The sequence below is a fragment of the Globicephala melas genome, chromosome 10, assembly GCF_963455315.2.
Source record: "Globicephala melas chromosome 10, mGloMel1.2, whole genome shotgun sequence".
Taxonomy (NCBI): Eukaryota; Metazoa; Chordata; class Mammalia; order Artiodactyla; family Delphinidae; genus Globicephala; species Globicephala melas.
In genome coordinates, this window is record NC_083323.1 from 11,306,068 (window position 1) to 11,325,110 (window position 19,043).

At 49.0% G+C, this 19,043-nt stretch overlaps 1 protein-coding gene across 1 annotated transcript; it reads left to right on the top strand.

The window, feature by feature from the left end:
* Positions 1 to 937: 937 nt before the first annotated feature.
* On the top strand, positions 938 to 15,606 carry EIF3D (eukaryotic translation initiation factor 3 subunit D). Its single transcript, XM_030856094.2, has 15 exons — positions 938 to 1,092; positions 3,446 to 3,578; positions 3,862 to 3,907; positions 4,786 to 4,922; positions 5,984 to 6,069; positions 6,609 to 6,681; positions 7,643 to 7,755; positions 8,896 to 9,028; positions 9,547 to 9,694; positions 10,450 to 10,580; positions 11,314 to 11,399; positions 11,493 to 11,622; positions 14,393 to 14,535; positions 14,732 to 15,015; positions 15,454 to 15,606. The coding sequence occupies exons 2-15, from the start codon at positions 3,456 to 3,458 to the stop codon at positions 15,465 to 15,467; spliced, it is 1,647 nt and encodes a 548-aa protein (XP_030711954.1). The 5' UTR covers positions 938 to 1,092; positions 3,446 to 3,455; the 3' UTR covers positions 15,468 to 15,606.
* Positions 15,607 to 19,043: the final 3,437 nt, after the last annotated feature.

Genomic DNA, 19,043 nt, shown 5'->3' on the forward strand with positions numbered 1-19,043 from the left:
TTTATCTTCTCCAATTTACAGATAAGGAAACTGAGGTCCAGGGAGGTGAAGGCTACACAGCTAGAAAGTGGCAGAGCCAAGAACAGATATCTGATCTAACAGAAAATATATTTCCCAATAAAGGAGACACGCTGGGAGGCTGATAAGGAAACCTAAGAAGCCAGGTAGAAAAGAATCTGAGGTTTGAACAAAAATCGCGCGCTCAGATTCTCTTTCGATGTTTTGAAATTCCCCAGTAAGACTCGAGGACAAACTCCGTAGGCTGGGTTTCGAAAAGGACAGCACAATTGCCATCGTAGGAAAGTGCTTCCTGGTCGCCACTTCAGAATCACAGCTGCTCATTAAAATGCAGATTCTGGGCTCCAGCTAAGACATGCTGGTATAACAATCTATGGAAAGGAGACGCGGAATCTGCATTTTTCAAATTAGCGCTCCAAAAATCTGTCAAATAATAAAGTTTGAGAACTGTGGAGGTATGGTTTGAACCCTGGCAACCACCCACTACACTAGTAGTCTGATCTACGCAGGTCACTTTGCACCTCCTGGCCTCAGTTTCCGAAAAACAGCGCGTCGCGACGACATACGCCTGAAACACTCAAACCTTCCCCTAGCAGTGAGAATCGAACAACACGATCGCTTAAAGAAGGCAGGAGCCGCGGGGCACTGTGGGATACAGAGGTGCCGAAGCGGCCCGCAAGGCATTGTGGGACACGGGGGGCTGTTAGCCACTCTCGGCCTCCAGCTTCGACTGCAGAGCCGCCTCGTTTCAAGAAACTTGAAAACCCTCTCGGAGCGTCGCCGGGTGTCCCATGACGTAACTGTAAACATCCTCCGGTGTCTTGCAGGCTAATCGGAACAGCTCGAAAAGAACAGTGACGAACTTCCGGGTTGCCTTTGCTTTACGACTCGTGCGTTCTGCCGCCGAACCGGAAGGAAGCTGGGGAGCAGTTTACGACAGCGCCGGTTGTGTTTACGGCGCCGGCCGCTGCGCGCGCGTTTTTCCTGTTTTCCCAGGTCTTCGGTCCACAGGCGGTGGTGCGGTCTCCGGCCTGGACAATCTGTCGCCATCCGGCCCGTCTAAGGCCGTTGCAGGTGAGCAGTGTGTTTCGTAGCGTTTCGCGGACCTCCGGAGCCGAGTTGGGCGGCTCCTGGCCTTTGGGGGCCTACCGGAAGAAACCTCCGTACACCCCCACCTGCCGCCGCTGTCCCTCTGCTGGGCGGGGCAGGACTCTGCCTTCGGGGTCCCAGGTCCGACCCAGTGCGGGGCAGAGCCTTGTGGCTGAGGTCTCTGGCCCTAGACTCCGTTTAGCGGCCACGGGCTGGGCGAATGTGATCATGTCACTTAACCCAGCTGGGTCTCAGGGTCTTTTTAAAGCGGCCCACGGCTCCCTGAGCTGCTATGAGAGAGGTATTGGGGGTTCCAAGCTGAGCGGTGTTCGGTCCTCTCTGAGGAGTTCACGGTCCAAGTGTTTCCTTCCCTTTTCTGTGAAATGGGAGGCCAGAATGGAGTTGATTGATCTCTGATCTGAAACTCTACTCCCCAGGAATTGATGGGGAACGGCCTGCAGTGGCTGCCGTAACATAGCCAGTACCGTGGCCTGCCAGCCGGAAGGCCCCTTCTGACTGCCCTGTTGGTGCCTCCTCATCCTGCCCCTGTAGCCAGTACAGCTGTCACTACGTTTTAACTGAAAGGTTTAGTTTCTCCTGTTGGTTCCATTGTGCTCACTCTTATTTCACCTGCGTTGAAACCAGGTGACTTCCTCCCGCCCCCCCCCCCCGCCCAGAGAAATGCATGTCAAGCCTTGAGCCCGTTTGCCTCCAGCTCTGATAAAACAAGTCGATTTTTTTAAGTGTGTTTGGAGATATCTTACTGTGTTGTCAGTAGGGGCTGAAACCCCAGATCTTTTCAGGCCGCTGCCCAGCTTATAAAATAATAGGAAGAGTGTTGGACTTAGGGCAGACGACCCTGGAAACCAAACCTGTTTTGAAATGATGGGCAAGTCAACTGCTTGATCTGGCTGAACTGCACATTTTTATCTCTAAAATGGGGGCGGAGTGGGAGGGTTAGTGGTGTTGCATCTGACACGTGTAGGAGCCTGATAAATATTTAATGTGAATTGTTTCGAGACCACCACCGCTTCCCTCAGTCCGCTTCCTGTAGTGTAACTTAAGTTCAAGCTGCAGGATGGAGCTCCCAGGTCATTCCCTGTTGCTGTCACCCAAGTGTCCCCTCTGTAGGAAGCCTTAATCTCCCTATTGTTGAACGATTAAGAGAGTTTTCTAAATTTAGTACCCTGCACTCTGATTGCTGTCTGGACTCCAGAAGTGTTTGTGTAATGAATTTTCCCCTGGGAACTCAGCTTCTGAGCATTTGCAGGGGATTACAGTGGATGATAAATGCGTACGTTTTTGATAGGACCTGTCAGGTGAACATCTGTCTGGAGCCAGTTTGCCTGGGTTCAAATTTTTCGTCCATTAGTGTTGTGACTTCGGGCAATTTCTTGATTTCTCTGTGCCTCAGTTTTTTTATCTGGAAAGTGGGGCTAATACTGGTCCTACCTTGGGATTGTTGGGAGGAGTTAATGAATTTATGTGTGGTAAGCACTAAGAACATGCCTGGTACTCATAATGTTTATGAACATTGGCTGTATGGCCACTTTTATGAACTAAGGTTTCTGGTGGCTTCCTCAGCCTTCTGGCGGGCCTTTTACCTGACCCTGTGTCTACTTGCTCTGCATAAGGATTTTCATTGACAGAAAATCAGAAGAACAACAAAGGAAAGTTACATTTCAGGATATATTCACGGACCCTTGTTTTCTTCTCAGCACTGTGTGTAAATGTATTTTTGCAAGACTCAGGAGTAATTGTGCAGCGTTTTACAATGGAATCATTTCCAAATACGTTAATTAATACATACGGCTTTCACAATGATTCTCTGATAGAAATAAAACAAGGATCTTATGTATTTGACAGATGAAGAGACTGAGGCTTAGGGATTAAATATCGTATGCCTGGTGAAGGTGAGAATGAGAACTACAACATACTTATTACACTTGAAAAAAAGTTACTACGTTTCGTCAAATATGTGAGGTACCACTCATTTTAAGAAGCACAATTATTTCATGTAACACCAAGAAAGAAAAACTGCCAATTACGATATGACACCCCATCAAGCAGAAGGTGCAGACTCATTTCAGAGGTGGTACAGTGAAGAAAAAAATCAATGAAATATGATACCTCAATTTTGTTAGCAGTCTTCTGAGTTTTAAGTATTCACAACATTATTTACAAGAAGACATTGAATGGGGAGTAGCTCACCAGTTGAGGGTTCTGTTTTGCATTTTTAATTTTGTCATTCATGTCTTAGCTTAACTCAAATGCAAGGCTTTTTTTTTAGTTTGAGGCTTTTCTTCATGGAGCTGCTTATATTATTTGTATTTTTAAGGTTTTAGAAGATGGCAAAGTTCATGACACCCGTGATCCAGGACAACCCCTCAGGCTGGGGTCCCTGTGCGGTTCCCGAGCAGTTTCGGGATATGCCCTACCAGCCATTCAGCAAAGGAGATCGGCTAGGAAAGGTACTTTCCTGTCAGCAGGGGTCTGAATCTTTTATCCTGTGGCTGCTCCTCCAAGTTCGTTTCAATTTTATTCTCTCAAAAGCATCGGGGTTATAAGTATCCGTTATATAGTATATATAGTATCCATCTGGATACTTCCAGTGGTCATAGGAGAGATGGGCTCTTAAAAAGCCATCCTGAGCCAGTCCTGACACACTGTGTCCTCACTTTGGGGGGTTTCTGAGTGAACAGAAACCCACCTGGCTGACCCGTGCTCCATGTCTTCCCTTGTTGCTCTCACTAGGTTGCAGACTGGACGGGGGCCACGTACCAAGATAAGAGGTACACAAGTAAGTGTTCTCCGCCTGACTGCCCGGATCAGGGCCTTGGGGGATTGTTAGTTTTTCTAGTAACCTCCACCTGAAAGCATTCTAGGATGGGAACAAAAGGCTGATAATAATTCATAGTATTTCAGGGCATATTCTGGACTGTGGAAACAATCCACATTTTTTTGGAAATATCCTCAACTTAGACTGTTCATTAAAGAGGTTCGGCCTATTATAGTGGGTTCCCCCCCCACACTTTTGGGGAGCCACGGCCCCTTTTACAAATCTGGTGAACATGTTCCCATTTTTCATTTCACTGCAATTTATTGAACCTACGAGGCCAGTCAATGGATCCCAGTTTTAAAACTCCGGGTTTTAAGATCCTGGTACAGTAAATTGGTTTCTTCCCTCTGTGCCAGTTGAGAGAGCTGGAAGTGGCTCCCTGGAATACCGAGTTAAGATTATCTGCGTCTGAGGTCAGCAAGAAAGTCAGTCGTAGCCCATTAGCCACGTCTGCCTTGGGCACCTGATGATGACAGTGACGATACTTAGACCGCATACTTGCCTCTCCTGAGAGTAGATTTTAACTCATATTCTTACAGACTAAGGCAGAGAGTGAAATGCGCTTGACTTAAGTTCCTCAGACTCTGTCTTGACTTAGAAAGTTCTTTGGACCAGAGCTTTTCGAACTTGAATGTGCGTATGAATCAGCTGGGGATCTTATTAAAATGCTGATTCTGATTCCGTGGGTCTGGGGTGAGGCTGTGAGTCTGTACATCTGAGATGATCCCAGCCGATGGGGCAGGTCCTGGGACCACACTGTAAATAGCAGGCCTTTAGACCACCATGTATTTGTAAAATCTGTAGGCAGTGTTGTTACACGCCGTCACCTTTGCCTCCAGATAAGTACTCCTCTCAGTTTGGAGGTGGGAGTCAGTACGCTTACTTCCATGAGGAGGATGAAACTAGTTTCCAGCTGGTGGATACCGCACGCACACAGAAGACCGCCTACCAGCGGAATCGGATGCGGTTTGCACAGGTAGGCCAAGAGCCAGCAATCTGACCGTCTTGGGGCTGTCACGTGCTGCTAAAAATGCTACCGTGCAGTGCTGCTGAGAGGAGAGCATGTTATTGTGGGTCTTTAGTGAATTCCAAGTAGCTATTCAGTGACAGTTGTGCTAAAATAAATGGGTACTAAGTCCAGGGATGCATTTAAATAGTTTAGCTTTCTGTTGACCAGTAGCAAGGACATCTGTGCTAAGGATGGATGTTAGCGCTGGATTAACAAGGTGATCTGTCTGTTGCCTCACTTCATTACTATGTCCAGGATTTATTAAGTAGATCGTCCAGTTGGGCTGCATCTTCTTACATAAAGAGACAAACTCAACAACTCTAATAAGAGCCAGTAAACCTACTTCAGTAAAAACTGCATGTGGATATAAATCTAATTCCAAGTACAAACATACGTCATTTTATTGTGCTTCGCAGATTTTTTTTTTTTTTTTAACAAATGGAAGGTTTGTGGCAACCCTGAATCGAGCAAGTCTTTTGGCGCCTTTTTTTCCAACAGCATTTGGCTCACTTCATGTCTCTGTGTCACATTTAGTAATTCTCACGATATTTCAAACTTTTTCGTTACTATTACATTTGTTATGGTGATCTATGATCCGTGATGGCTAATGTTACTACTCACTGAAGGCTCAGATGGTGGTTAACGTTTGTTAGCAATAAAGTGTTTTTTTAATTAAGGTGTATACATTGTTTTTTTTTAGAAATAGTGGTATCGCACACTAATAGTCTGCAGTGTAGTGTAAACTATACGTATAGCATAACTTTTACATGCACTGGTAAAGCAAAAGCTTTGTGTGACCCGCTTTATTGTGATACTTTATTGTGGAGGTCTGGAACCAAACCCAGAATATCTCTGAGGTATGCCTGTGCATACTTGTAACCCCCCGGATGTTGATTCTATAAAAGCAGAGTAAAATGTGCGATTTGGGTTTGCATCCTAAACTAACTCTAATGGCCTCCCATTAGGCACTGGCAGTTGTAAGCCAGATCTCCAAGATTTTAACATGGATGTTTTTTCCTGCTTCCCAGCGGAACCTCCGCAGAGACAAGGATCGACGGAACATGTTGCAGTTCAACCTGCAGACCTTGCCTAAGAGCGCCAAGCAGAAAGAGAGGTGAGGTGCCCATCCTGCCAGAACAAGATATTCTTCCAGGACCGACTGCACTCTGACGGCGGGAGGCCAGAGCAGAATAGTCGTCTTCCCCACCGTTGCAGGAAAACCAGAAAGTCTTCCCAGGGCCAGTTAAGCCACTGTCTCAGCCCTGGGGTCGTTCTCGAAGAGCTGTTAACAGCAGAGAGCATGGGCAGGAAACTTGCAGAGGATGTGACTACTGAAGGGAAGCAAAGGCAGATAGGAGGCAACTTTGGAGCTTACCTAGGCTTGGGTCTGCTGTGGCACAGCTCCGGGGAGCCCCATTCACGCTGGGGCCTGTGAGTCCCTGGAGCTGTGTAGGATAGTAGCCCTGCCCAAGCTGGGGCTGCCAGTGGACAGGTGGATAGATGGAGTAAAATATATGCATAATACTGGTCAGTAGTGGGGGCAGTATGCCTCTCTAGCATGTCTAGCGTGCGCCCTGTTGGTCTGTTCTTTTTTTTAAGCCCCTGTTTGCCTTAAAAATCTGCACTGAAAGCACAGTTTTCCTGTCTTTCCAGAGAACGCATACGACTGCAGAAAAAATTCCAGAAACAATTTGGAGTGAGGCAGAAATGGGACCAGAAATCACAGGTAGTGTATCCATATCAGAATTCTGTCCAGGAATTTGATTTTGTTTATTGTTTGTTTGGTTTTATAACAGCTTTAGTGAGGTATAGTGCACACACTATGCACGTCACCCATTTAAAGTGTGCATTTCGGTGATTTGTAGTGTATTGACAGAGTGCTGCAACCGTTATTACAGTCCACGTCAGAAGGTTTTCATCACTCTGAAAAGAAGCCCGGTACCCTGTGCCAGTCAGCCTCTCTCCTCCCCAGCCCTAGGCTGCCCCTTATCTATTTTCTGTCTCCAGATTTGCCTGCCCCAGACATTTCATATGAATGAATCACAGCGGAATGACCTTTTGTGACGGGCTCCTTTCACCAAGCATCATGTTCTCAAGGCTAATCCATGATGTAGCACATGTCAGCACTTCATTCCTTTTTATCGCCACGTTCCGTCAGATGGATAGACCACATTTTGTTTATCCGTTCACCACTGATGGGCACTGGGGCGGTTTTACTCCGGGGCATATTAGGAATGATGCCCCTGTGGGCATTCCTGTACAAGTGTTTGTGTGGGCGTGGTGAGAGTAGAAGACATGTAAGCAAGCGTGAAGGTCCAACTGTGGAAGTTACATGTTGCTGGACATGGTGCTTGCTGTAACAGCAAGAATAAATAGCTGACGCCCTGAGAGAAATATAAGGAGCTGTTACAGCCCCTGTGTAAATGTAGGGAATAGAAGAGCCGGTGTCCCCAGGGCGGCATCGCTACCGAGGGGTAGAATTCCCATTTGTTTCTGAGCTCTTGTCCCTTCGGTCCTCTTCTAGATTGTAAGCTCCTAGGAGTCAGGGACGCTGCTGGAAGACAGCCAGCACGTAGTAAATGTTCTGGATATATTTATTGAGTAAAAGCCTTCGTACTGTTAACCTGCCTTTTGCTTACGTTTTGCACTGGCTGTCATTTTTCCCCTCCAATGGTTTCCCCCAACAGAAGCCCCGAGACTCCTCGGTGGAAGTCCGCAGTGACTGGGAGGTGAAGGAGGAGATGGACTTTCCTCAGTTAATGAAGATGCGCTACTTGGAAGTGTCAGAGCCCCAGGACATGTAGGTGATGTCTTTTACTACTGTCCACCACACTCGTGTGCGCCAGCTGGTGGCGACCGTCGGCCTAAGCCCTAGTATGTCCAAAGGTGTTGCGTAAGACTGACAGACAGGTTTTCAAAAGCAATGCCGGGGGGGCAGAAGGGAGCTGACTGACACTAGACCTTCACCTCGGGGACTCCCGGCGGCCCAGTGGCTAGGACTCCGCACTTTGACTGCCAAGGGCACGGGTTCAATCCCTAGTCGGGGGACTAGAATCCCACAGGCTGTACGGCACGGCCAAAAAGAAAAAAACTTCAGCTCTCTTTGAACTTCCTGGCATTGTGAGCAAAAGAAGAATTAAGTGGGCTTCCCTGGTGGCGCAGTGGTTGAGAATCTGCCTGCCAAGGCAGGGGGCACGGGTTCCAGCCCTGGTCTGGGAAGGTCCCACTTGCCGCGGAGCAACTGGGCCCGTGAGCCACAACTACTGAGCCTGCGCATCTGGAGCCTGTGCTCCGCAGCAGGAGAGGCCGCGATAGTGAGAGGCCCGCGCACCGCGATGAAGAGTGGCCCCCGCTCACCGCAACTAGAGAAAGCCCTCGCACAGAAACGAAGACCCAACACGGCCATAAATAAATAAATGTATAAAAAGAAGAATTAAGTTACAGAACTCTTGTTGGCAGAAAGAAATTTGCTGTTAAACTCCAGATTTCTTTCCACTTCCTGAAATCCTGAGCAAAAGGCAAAAGTAAGTTCTATAGCTTTGAGGGCAGAAAGAGAAAGATAGCAGTTCTTCAAGAGTCATGAAGCTTTTGCTTACATTTCAAAGAGCTCCTTACCTCAAAGGGCCAGTAGATGGAAATAACTTAGCGGGGACCTGGGGCACCAGACCGAGTCAGCGTGCCTGCCGCGGGCTCTGTAACTGCCGCTCTCCCTGTCTTGGCCTCGGCCTCCCTGTCTTTAAAATGGGGAGGCAGAGCAGAATCAGTTGTGTCCTCACTGTTCTGTGGAGCCACATGAGGAGCTGAGGGGGCAGGGCCCTGAGCCGAGTCAGAGAATGTTTTCATCTCTCATACTCTAGACTTTGGATCCGTGGCTTAACAGAAAAGAAGTAGGTGGTCTTCTTCCCCTTCACTTAGCGCGTGTTGCCTGCTCTCCCCTCAGCGAGTGCTGCGGGGCCCTGGAATACTACGACAAAGCCTTCGACCGCATCACCACGAGGAGCGAGAAGCCGCTGCGGAGCATCAAGCGCATCTTCCACACTGTCACCACCACGGACGACCCCGTCATCCGGAAGGTGGGCGCCCCCTGCCCCGCACCTGCCCGCCCACGGGGAGTGTGGAGGCCTCAGGACAGAGATGCGGGGATGCGTGTGAATCGGTTGGGCCTCGGAAGCCCCTGTAGATAAGACTCTTCTGAATCGACTTAGGATTAGATGAAAATAAGAGCACTTTGCTGGCCAGACCATAAGTGTTGATGTTAGGTGAAGCTGGGCCCGGGTCCCAGCTCTGCCGCGCTTCCTGGCTTCACCTCTCTGAGGCCTTAGCTTTCTTACCTGTAAATCGGGGTAAATGTACTTACCACGGGCCGCTGGGGTGAGGAGGGCAGCATCGGGCAGTGCTCTCCTGGGATACAGCCGGTGCTCAGGGAGCTGCAGTTCCTTGGACCCCAGGACACAAGTTTGCTGGCTGGCTTGCTGCGGCCTTGCTCAGACAAGGGTGTGGGTGTGAACGCGCCTTACAGAGGAGTCCTTCCCCTGCTGTGAATGGCCAGTTCAACCCTGAAGTAGCCTCATCTCTCTTCTGTCCTCTGCAGCTGGCAAAAACTCAGGGGAACGTGTTTGCCACCGATGCCATTCTGGCCACACTGATGAGCTGCACCCGCTCCGTGTATTCCTGGGACATCGTCGTCCAGAGAGTCGGGTCCAAGCTCTTCTTTGACAAGAGGGACAACTCTGACTTTGGTAAGAAGCCTGTTTGGGAACAACACACACGTGCTGAGTGTCCTTGTTGGTTCAGAGCCATTCCGTGGTCTAGCGAATGGATAGAAGAGGGTCTGTCTCCTCACAGGCGTCAACAGCCATGTCAGAATCCCACTCAGCCTCCTCAGCGACAGGGGAAGGGACTGTCACCGCAGTCCCTCTTGGGGCGTCAGCCTTCGGAGGCCTCTTGGTGCCCAAATACCGTGCTTCTAGTTTTTACTCCTTTGAATAGCACTTTCCTGACTTCTGTCATCTCTCTATACCACCTTTAGTACATACTTAATGTTTTTCTTTAGATTGATGCCTTTTTTACTTCAGCATATTTATGAAGGAAAAAATACGTACGCATGTATCTTACACCATACGTGTGTGTATGTGCACACACACAATGAATGAAAACCACTCAGAAATAGCAGAGTGAAGCCAAACGTGATTATGTTGCTTCTCCTTGTTGAAAAACTAATAAAATCAAACATTCTCTTGAGGAATCCAAAAAGAAGGAAAAGGTATGGCTTTCTTCCACGTGATCGTGACTGAATTTAACGTTAGTGTCTCAAGTTATCCAGAAGCGCACCCTGCTCCTCCCCAGTGTGTCCCACACTCAGGGGACCCACGTTAGCAGGTGGCGGTTCTTTGGAGGAAGGGTGTGTGTCTGGATCGCCACTGCTCCCCAGAGGGCCATGCACCTCTTCGGTGACTCTGTTTCGTGAGTGGTTGGCTGTGTCACGCTCTTGCAGACCTCCTGACGGTGAGTGAGACAGCCAACGAGCCCCCACAAGATGAAGGCAACTCCTTCAACTCACCCCGCAACCTGGCCATGGAAGCGACCTACATCAACCACAACTTCTCCCAGCAGTGCTTGAGGATGGTGAGGCCCTGGGAGCACCTGGGCGCCCATTTCTAGCTTGTCGACTCCAGCTGCTGTCGATTGAGCATCTGCCGGGTCGTCAGCCCCGGGGTGGTGGGATTGGTGAGGATAGACGGGGTCCCTGCCTGTCACAGAGGAGAGCCGAGCTTGGGCTTTAAGATCAGACAGCCTGACTTTGAACCCTAGATCCACCTGTTTCTAGCTTTGTGGTGCTGGGCATGTCTCTTCTCTGTAAAATTAGAATACCAATAGCACTTGTTTCACGTAGCTACATTGTGACCTTTTCTTCAAATATCTGTGTACAAGTGCACTCACTGTTTCCCAGCTGGGGATGCAGCAACCAGCCAAAGCTGCAACCCTTCAGAAGCTTTGTTACAACAGAGGAGGAAAGACAGTAAACCCTGGGTACACATGTGTTGTGACAAGTGGCTGTGTGTGCCATGGAGAAAAACAAAACAGGAGGGACGAGATTGCTATTTAAATGAGACACCTAAAGCGCATGGGCGACAGACATAAGCGCGGGGTGAACGCGAGCTGTTACATCTGTTGTGGTCCGCGGGCTGCTTGCTTGCGCTCGGAAGGGGTAAAGGGATGCACAGCACGTAGTGATCCCAGAGCCCCCTCGGGAGCTAGGGACCTAGTCAGGGCTGTGACAAAGCAGAGGTGCAGGGTCTGGCTGATTGCCTTGGTGACAGGTTGCTGCCGTCTCGTGACACCTCTGTCATCCTTGCAGGGGAAGGAAAGATACAACTTCCCCAACCCAAACCCGTTTGTGGAGGATGACATGGATAAGAATGAGATTGCCTCTGTGGCCTACCGGTATGTCACCTCCCTGGTGCCCGTGCCCTGTGTGGGTGGTGCGTCTGAAATCCAGGGTCTCAGCTGACCGAAGGAGCTCCTCCTTCCTTGCAGTTACCGCAGGTGGAAGCTCGGAGACGACATTGACCTCATCGTCCGCTGTGAGCACGACGGCGTCATGACTGGCGCCAACGGGGAGGTGTCGTTCATCAACATCAAGACCCTCAACGAGTGGGACTCCAGGGTGAGTACCATCCTGTGTCTGTCTGCCCCTCGCCTCACTTAGAGAGCTCCCGAGATTTTTTTTGTCTTCTGAGTTTTTCCCCTACTTACTGAGAAAGAGATCATGTGTTTGAGGTAATTACCTTCTTCCAGTGCTTTCTGTCCCTCTGTTCCATTCCCACTTCCTGTTGATTTCTGCTCTTTGCAAGCGTGATTTTGATCTTTCCTTATGAGCCGGGCTGGCAGGTTTCCTGTACGCCGCGCAGCTCTTCTTTTTGACCTGTTCTTTTGCTTACTGCAGCCCCTACCTGGTCTTCAACCTTCGGACGCCCTTTTTCCAACTCCTTCACTTCCTGAAGTCAGAGATTCTCAGATAAGCCCAGATTTCGCTCTTCAGGGGGCATCTTGAAAGAATCACATGTACTTCGCTTTTCCTCCTCTTTCTGTTCTCTCTCAGGCTGGTGCGCTATGATTATTGGGTTGTCATCCTTTCTGAAAGTACCTGGGCTACGTGCCTGAATTTGAAATGGGTGGCAGAGCTCCTCGGTGCTGCTGTGTAGAATAAAGGATTCTTGGTGCAAGGACAGGAAGGCCGGGCCTGTGTTCAACGAGGGTCCAGTGAGATGGAGTTTGGGGGCCGTTGTGCTCTGCTTTCATTAGAGCCAAGGGATTAGCATTCCGGGCTGCTGAGTCTCACCCCCAGATGCTCCTCAGCCTCCAGCACCTGCTGAGAGCACACCGGAAGGTTTGCTGCGAACTTAGCTCTGGGCCAGTGACCTTTTCTTAGACTTTCCACCATGCCCTCCCTGTAGCATATGGTGTCGTTGTATTTGTATGGCTGTTCCCTCTGTGTTAGTACCTTAATCTAGTCTTACACGTTTTTCAACTTCACGTGTTTCCTTTGCTGGTTCCCCTCCTTTTTGACCCCCAGTGGAGCCTTCTCTTAGGGTCAGTCCCCTTTGCAAGTCATTTTGCCATAATCACTTCTTTATATAGCATGTATTCATCTTCTTTGGCTCCATAGCAAAGTAACAGAAACTTGGAGGCTTAAAATGACATCCATTAGCTCATAGTTTGGTAGGTCAGAAGTCTAGCATCGTGTGGCTTGGTTCTCTGCTCAGAATATCCAAGAACTAAAGTTAAGGTTTCAGCAGAACTGAGTTCTCAGCTAGAGTTTCTGGAAGAAAATCCACTTCCAAGCTCATTTTAGTTGGCAGAATTCAGTTCCTTGCAGTTGTCAGATTGAGGTCCCCCATTCTCTTGCCAGATGTCAGCTGGGGCCGCTCAGCTCCTAGAGGCCACCCACATTTCTTTCCATGTGGTCCCCTCCACCTTCAAACCAGCAACATAAGATTCTTTTCGTGCTTGAAATCTCTGGCTTCCTCTGTGTCCGACCTCTACACCCAGATTTAAGAGACTCGCATGGTTAGGTGAGGCCCACCCAGATGGTCTTCCTGTCTTAAGGGACCTTAACTCCATCTGCAGAATCCCTTTTGACATGAGATAGCGTGGTCGCGGGTATTTCATCATACTCACACATTCCATCCAGACTCCATGGTAGCAGATTCTGCAAGAGCAGGGTCACCGGGGGTCATCTTAGAATTCTGCCTACCCCGAGCCTCATCCTTGAACTCTAAAAATGATTCCCGAAATCTATTCTGACTCCCATTCCATTGTTGGTTTTTTTCTTTTTTCTAAAATACCTTGTCCTTGCAACGTCCTTGTTTGTCGCACCCTCTGGCTTGGCCGTCCGTCAGCTTTGTCTCTCCTGCTCTCTTCGGCTCAGAGCCTCAAACGTCTCCTCCTTTGCACTCCTGAATTCTGCTGTCAGGTGCAGTCTGTCTTCTTGCTCAGCTCTGGTCTCACTGACATCATCCCCCTAGTTTAGGGCCCTCCTCTCCGTGATGCCTATTGTTAGCTGACCTCCCTGACTCACTCCTCCCTCCCTTCAGTATCTCTGCCAGTTAATTGTCCGAAACACTGCTTCCTTCAGGAAGCACAGATTTGAGGAAAGGCCCTTAAAATGCCACAGCAAACTCACAAGGCTGCTGCAGGATAGTTTTAATTTTTGAAGAAAGCCCAGAGACATCTGTCAGAATACTGCCCCTAAGTGGTTTGCACCTAACTACTTAATAAAAGGAACTCTTTAGTATTTCTTCTGGCCTAGGGTTGCCAGGAACCAAGAAAGTTTAGGAGTCTCTGCCGTGTGCCCTTCAGCCGTCACTTCACTCTGAGGCCAGGTTCCCACATCTGCAGAAGAGGTGGTTGGAGAAGGTGGTCTCCGGGGTCTCTCTGCTTTTTGTCTGTCTCTGTGTGTGTGCACAGCACCAGACCCTGACGTCGCTCTCTGCGGGCCTCCACGCCCACCGGGGCTAAACCGGCCTGTCTCTCCCCGCATCCCTCTCAGATCACTCCACCTCCAGCTTCTACCAATATCCTCCATGGGGGAGCTGCGAGGCTCCCATGCAAAACCCTTCCTCTCCGCCCAGCATGTGATAAACACGTGCCCTCACCACTTGTGTGGCGCTTGTTGTTTTAACTTGTGTGCGTGCGTGTCCTGGTCTGGATGAGCTCTTGTGAAGGGAGGAGTTGCGCTCTGTTGAGCACCTGCTGCGCAAGGGAGGGACCGAGGCCCTGTCTCTTAAAAGATAAGCCTGACCTCTGCTTTACCTGTGGGCTCGCCCCTCCCCAGTCAGGCCCACTAAGGAGTTGCTTCTCTGCCAGAAGTGGCAGCAGGCCATGGGCAGTGGGAGCCCGCCTTGGCCCCTGTAACCGGGGCTCCCCTCCTGCAGCACTGTAATGGCGTTGACTGGCGTCAGAAGCTGGATTCTCAGCGAGGGGCCGTCATTGCCACCGAGCTGAAGAACAACAGCTACAAGTTGGCCCGCTGGACCTGCTGTGCTTTGCTGGCCGGATCCGAGTACCTCAAGCTTGGGTGAGATTCCTGTCCGGGAGCTCATCTTTGGGAGGGGGGGTCTGCAGGTTGGGAGACGAGGGCTGGCCTTTTCTCCTTTTTCTTGGGAAAAGCATCAGGCCAGGTGTCACCATTTAACTGATACTCGACCCCAGGCGTCGCTGTGTCTCTGTGCCCGCCTGCCCCCCCCCCATAATACTCCTCTTCCCCTCAATAGTTACGTGTCCCGGTACCACGTGAAAGACTCCTCACGCCACGTCATCCTGGGCACCCAGCAGTTCAAGCCCAATGAGTTTGCCAGCCAGATCAACCTGAGCGTGGAGAACGCCTGGGGCATCCTGCGCTGCGTCATCGACATCTGCATGAAGCTGGAGGAGGGCAAGTACCTCATCCTCAAGGACCCCAACAAGCAGGTCATCCGCGTCTATAGCCTGCCCGACGGCACCTTCAGCTCGGATGAGGACGACGAGGAGGAGGAGGAGGAAGAGGAGGAAGAAGAAGGTTTGTAGCAAGCCTCCCTCCGAAGTCTGGCGTGAGCATGTGCCGGCTGGGGCCCAAGCTCTGTACGCACAGTCTTAACCTCGATGGAAACCTCTGGGAATTCCCTGAGATGTCACTTGGAGTAGCAGTCAGTCTGGCTCCAGAAGCTGCTTCCAGAGCCTTTAGATCACGAGACGGGGTCAGGGAGGAGAGTGGTCTTTTAGAGGCTAGGGCAAGGAAGAAGCATCTAGAGGAAGGCACCGGAAGCCCCTGATGTTAGCCAGTGGTCTGAGGGAGGAAAGATGCCCCAGGTGAGTTACATGGGCTTTAAGCTCTCTCACCTGCTTCACCAGTAGGTGACTGAAGGAAATGTGAGGATCTGAAAGGTTTCGCTTCTGAGTGAAGGGGATGAAAATCATAAGCAGTTCACCAGTTTGATGTGGCTTTTGTATCTTTCAGAGGAAGAAACCTAAACCAGACAGTGATGTGGGGCTGGACTCTGTGATTCTGCCGAGCCTAGGAGGGCCTTGGATACCTGGTGGAATGTTTGTCTGATTGTTGCTCTCTGCAGCTTGACAGCTGGAGTAAAGTATACGTCTGTCTAGTCTCTTACCTTCATCGCGTGCCTATGTTATGATTGACAGCCCTTCTCCAAGTAGCCCTTGGGAGAGGGAGGGTGAGGTACAGCAGAGTCTCTCCGGAGTTCATAATCTGGGTTCCATCCTTTGTTCTTGAGCATTAGTAGTTTTACATTCCTGTTAGGAGGTGAATGCCCTGAATTTTTTTGTTCTTGAAACCCCTTGAAATTATCCTTTCCTGGGGAGTGTTGTCCATTGTGAGGTCCCCGTAGGAAGTCCATTTCCACAAGCACGAGTGCCTGCTGGCTGCGTGCCAGACCCAGCTGCTGCCTTCAGAGAGACACATCACTGGTGAAACATGAAGCAGGGCAGCCTTTGAAGGTTGAGGTGGGATGGCTGCAGGTGCGGGAGGCTGTGGTGATCGTAACGGTTCGTAAATTGTTTTCAAGCTTGCCGTGGGCTGGTGACGGGATCTCAAGCTGGGACCCTCAAAGAACTGTGTCGTGAACAAATCAGAGCAGAGCTACAGATGTTTAGTACTTGTAAACTTTTTATAAGCGGACGGTGTTCTGTCCAGTGTACAGAACACTATGAAGTAATACACCGTGCCACGTGTTATACTGCATGTTCTATAAATATCTCATCAGACCCTGACACAGAACTGTAATGCTGGTGGAAGTCATACCATTATACAGATGAGAAAGAGAAAACTGGCTCAGCTTTTGGGTAACGGTCCTAAAGTTAACAATTTCAATCAAAATAATTGAGCCTCAGAAAGCAAAAACTTGCTGGACTGTGTTGTCAGAGTTACTAGGAAAATAGAGCATAAGATGTGCTTCTTGGGGACCTTTCATTGTAGGTGGAGCGTTATAAAATTCACTTTAAAGTAGTGTGACAAGTGTCACGGGGTTTCAAGTTCGGGCTGGTACTTCCCGAGCTGCCTCCTGCAGACCCATGATGCAACCCAGCAGGATTGGCTGGAGCAAGTGGGCAGGTGGAAGTTAATTTCAGTCTCATTCTCTAAAAACATCTTATATCAGCCTCCACATGCCTCATGTCTTTCATCTATCCCCTACTTCCATCTGGTCTTGCTTGGGGCCACCAAGTTGACTGCTGTAAATAGTCCTGACTCTAAACTTTCAATCGCATCCTGCGGCCTACAATCCAGGCTCAGCCTAATCTGAAGGCCCTGCCGTATTTTATCAGTCCTAATTTCCCAATACAAAATCCAACCAGCAGCTGTTTTAAGTACTTAATTAATTGCCCACACCCATTCTCATAATCTTCACAACTATTAAGTAGACCTCCCTAACTTTCATTTTTGGTCTGTCTGGTTTCAATGTTTATTCAACAGATTATTAAGGGCCTCCTGTATGTCAGATGCTGATGGAAGCTGTGAGGTCACTATAGTGAATAAGATCATTTCTGCTCTAATGGAGCTTTTCTCTGATGCTGATATAGGCTAGGAAAAAAATAGATAAATGGCATTCCTTAGGGGGTACTTAGGTGTGAGAGCTCAAGGAAGACTTTTCTAGAGAAGTCCCAGTGATGACTTTGAATGAGAAGAAGCTCCAGCCATGCAAAGCTGGAAGATCACAGGGTTTTTCCACACTAGGCACGGCTGCCTTCCCACCAGAACCCTCAGCCCCATCTCACAGGACTACTTTAACACCCGCTTGAGGTTTCCTGTACTTGCGCTGTGTTCCACCCATGTAAATCTCATGCAGGATCCACATCCCACCTCTGGAAAGCCAGCCCTGGTCATCCAGTTCACTTGAATGGCAGTTCAGGGTCATCCTGTCATCCTCCATGTTGCCTCCACTTTGGCCACCATTGCTGGGCATGAGCAGTGGATTTGTGTTTCAGTGTCTTTACACTGAACTGTCGTAGGCCACTTTGTTTACATTACCAATGATGAAATAAAAATTCACATTTTAAGGCAAGACAAGAAAAATTTCAACATAAAACCTTTTCTCTTTCAACCTCCTGCTCCCCTCTAGTGTGATTGTGCACCCACATTATGCATTGACCACATCTCCCCTGCGGCAGAAATGCCTGCTCAACCGTAAGATCAAGTTTTCTTCTGGTGCCAGCAACTCCTTGGAAGAAAACATTCATTTCTCAATCCTGTAAGGGGTCACAGTGACCCTCCACTCGCCCTGTACTCGCAGACATCTTTGGTGAACTTTATGTACAATGCCAATATGCAGTTTCCCTTAAAGGCAGTGATGGGGGCAGAACAGACTGGTCAGGTGACCTGGGGAGATAACGGCCTGCACCTAATGAAAGTTCTTAGCTTAAATACTTACTTATGACCATATTCATGTTGCTAGCTATATTACACATATTCTGCCTATTTTGTAAGAGTATTGTTTCTTGCACTACCAAATGTGTGACAGAGCCTCCAATAAAAATAATGATGACTAGGCGACTTGAAACAATTACAAACATACAGTTCTATAAGATCAATGATTGTAATAGTCTAACTCTAGATATGGGAAGAAACAACAGGTGGGAACCATTTCCTGAACCATAACAGACTAGTAAGACAGGTGGTCCGGAGGCTTTTGGCTACTGTTAACAGGGCCTGGTCCAGCAGCAGCACGTGGAGTGACCTATCAGTAAATTTTGCCTGGCCTGGGAATGAGCATTCCTAGCACCAGGTGACAAATCAGTCACAGAATGCCTCCCAAACCTTGGTCGAAATTAAGACTGAAAGGGAAGCAATTGTCAAATAAAGAATGTAACCTACCGCCCAGTCCTACAAGAATCAAGTCATTAGCCACTGCAGTTGCTGACCTACAATATACCCTGAAGGAACTGAGGATGAGGAGGTGCTTTTTGCTCTAAAAGTGGCAGAACCAGCCTTCAGACGTATTTTCAAGAGAAAGTCTTCTGAACCCAGTTTCTTGCGTTTTCCCATACTTAGAGAAGAACTAAAACCATCAACTAAGCTGTTAATTCCTTGTGAACAGCAACCTTCTACCAAGATGTGTGCTTGACTGCACATCCCCTTCATCAAAATCACAGCTATGCTGGCCTCCCCTACCGCTTCGTTACAGTCCTCGAGCCTTCTGGAAGAGCTCATAATTTGGAGTATAATGGGGGGTTTTCATGTCACACTCCACTTCTTAACTGTGTGACCTTAAGCAAATCACCCCTAAATTCCATTTGGCCAGTCAGCTATTTACATTATATTGGAAACAATCCCTGGCCTTCCTCTTCTGGTGGAAGGTCCAGTCAGTCCTGTTTCTTAGTAAACAACAGACTGAATTTGTAGCGAACACACCAGTTAATTTGTTTTTCCGTCCTGACTTCATCAACCTGGTTTCCGGTCCCAGAGTACTGAGTACCCAACTAGTCTTTGGCTACAGTAATGGAGTGGAACAGCTGCGATTATCTCCAAAAGTCGTCTGCTCCCGTGCCTCCCTTACACGTGGAAAGACACAGCTTTAAAGAGCCCCAAGCCAC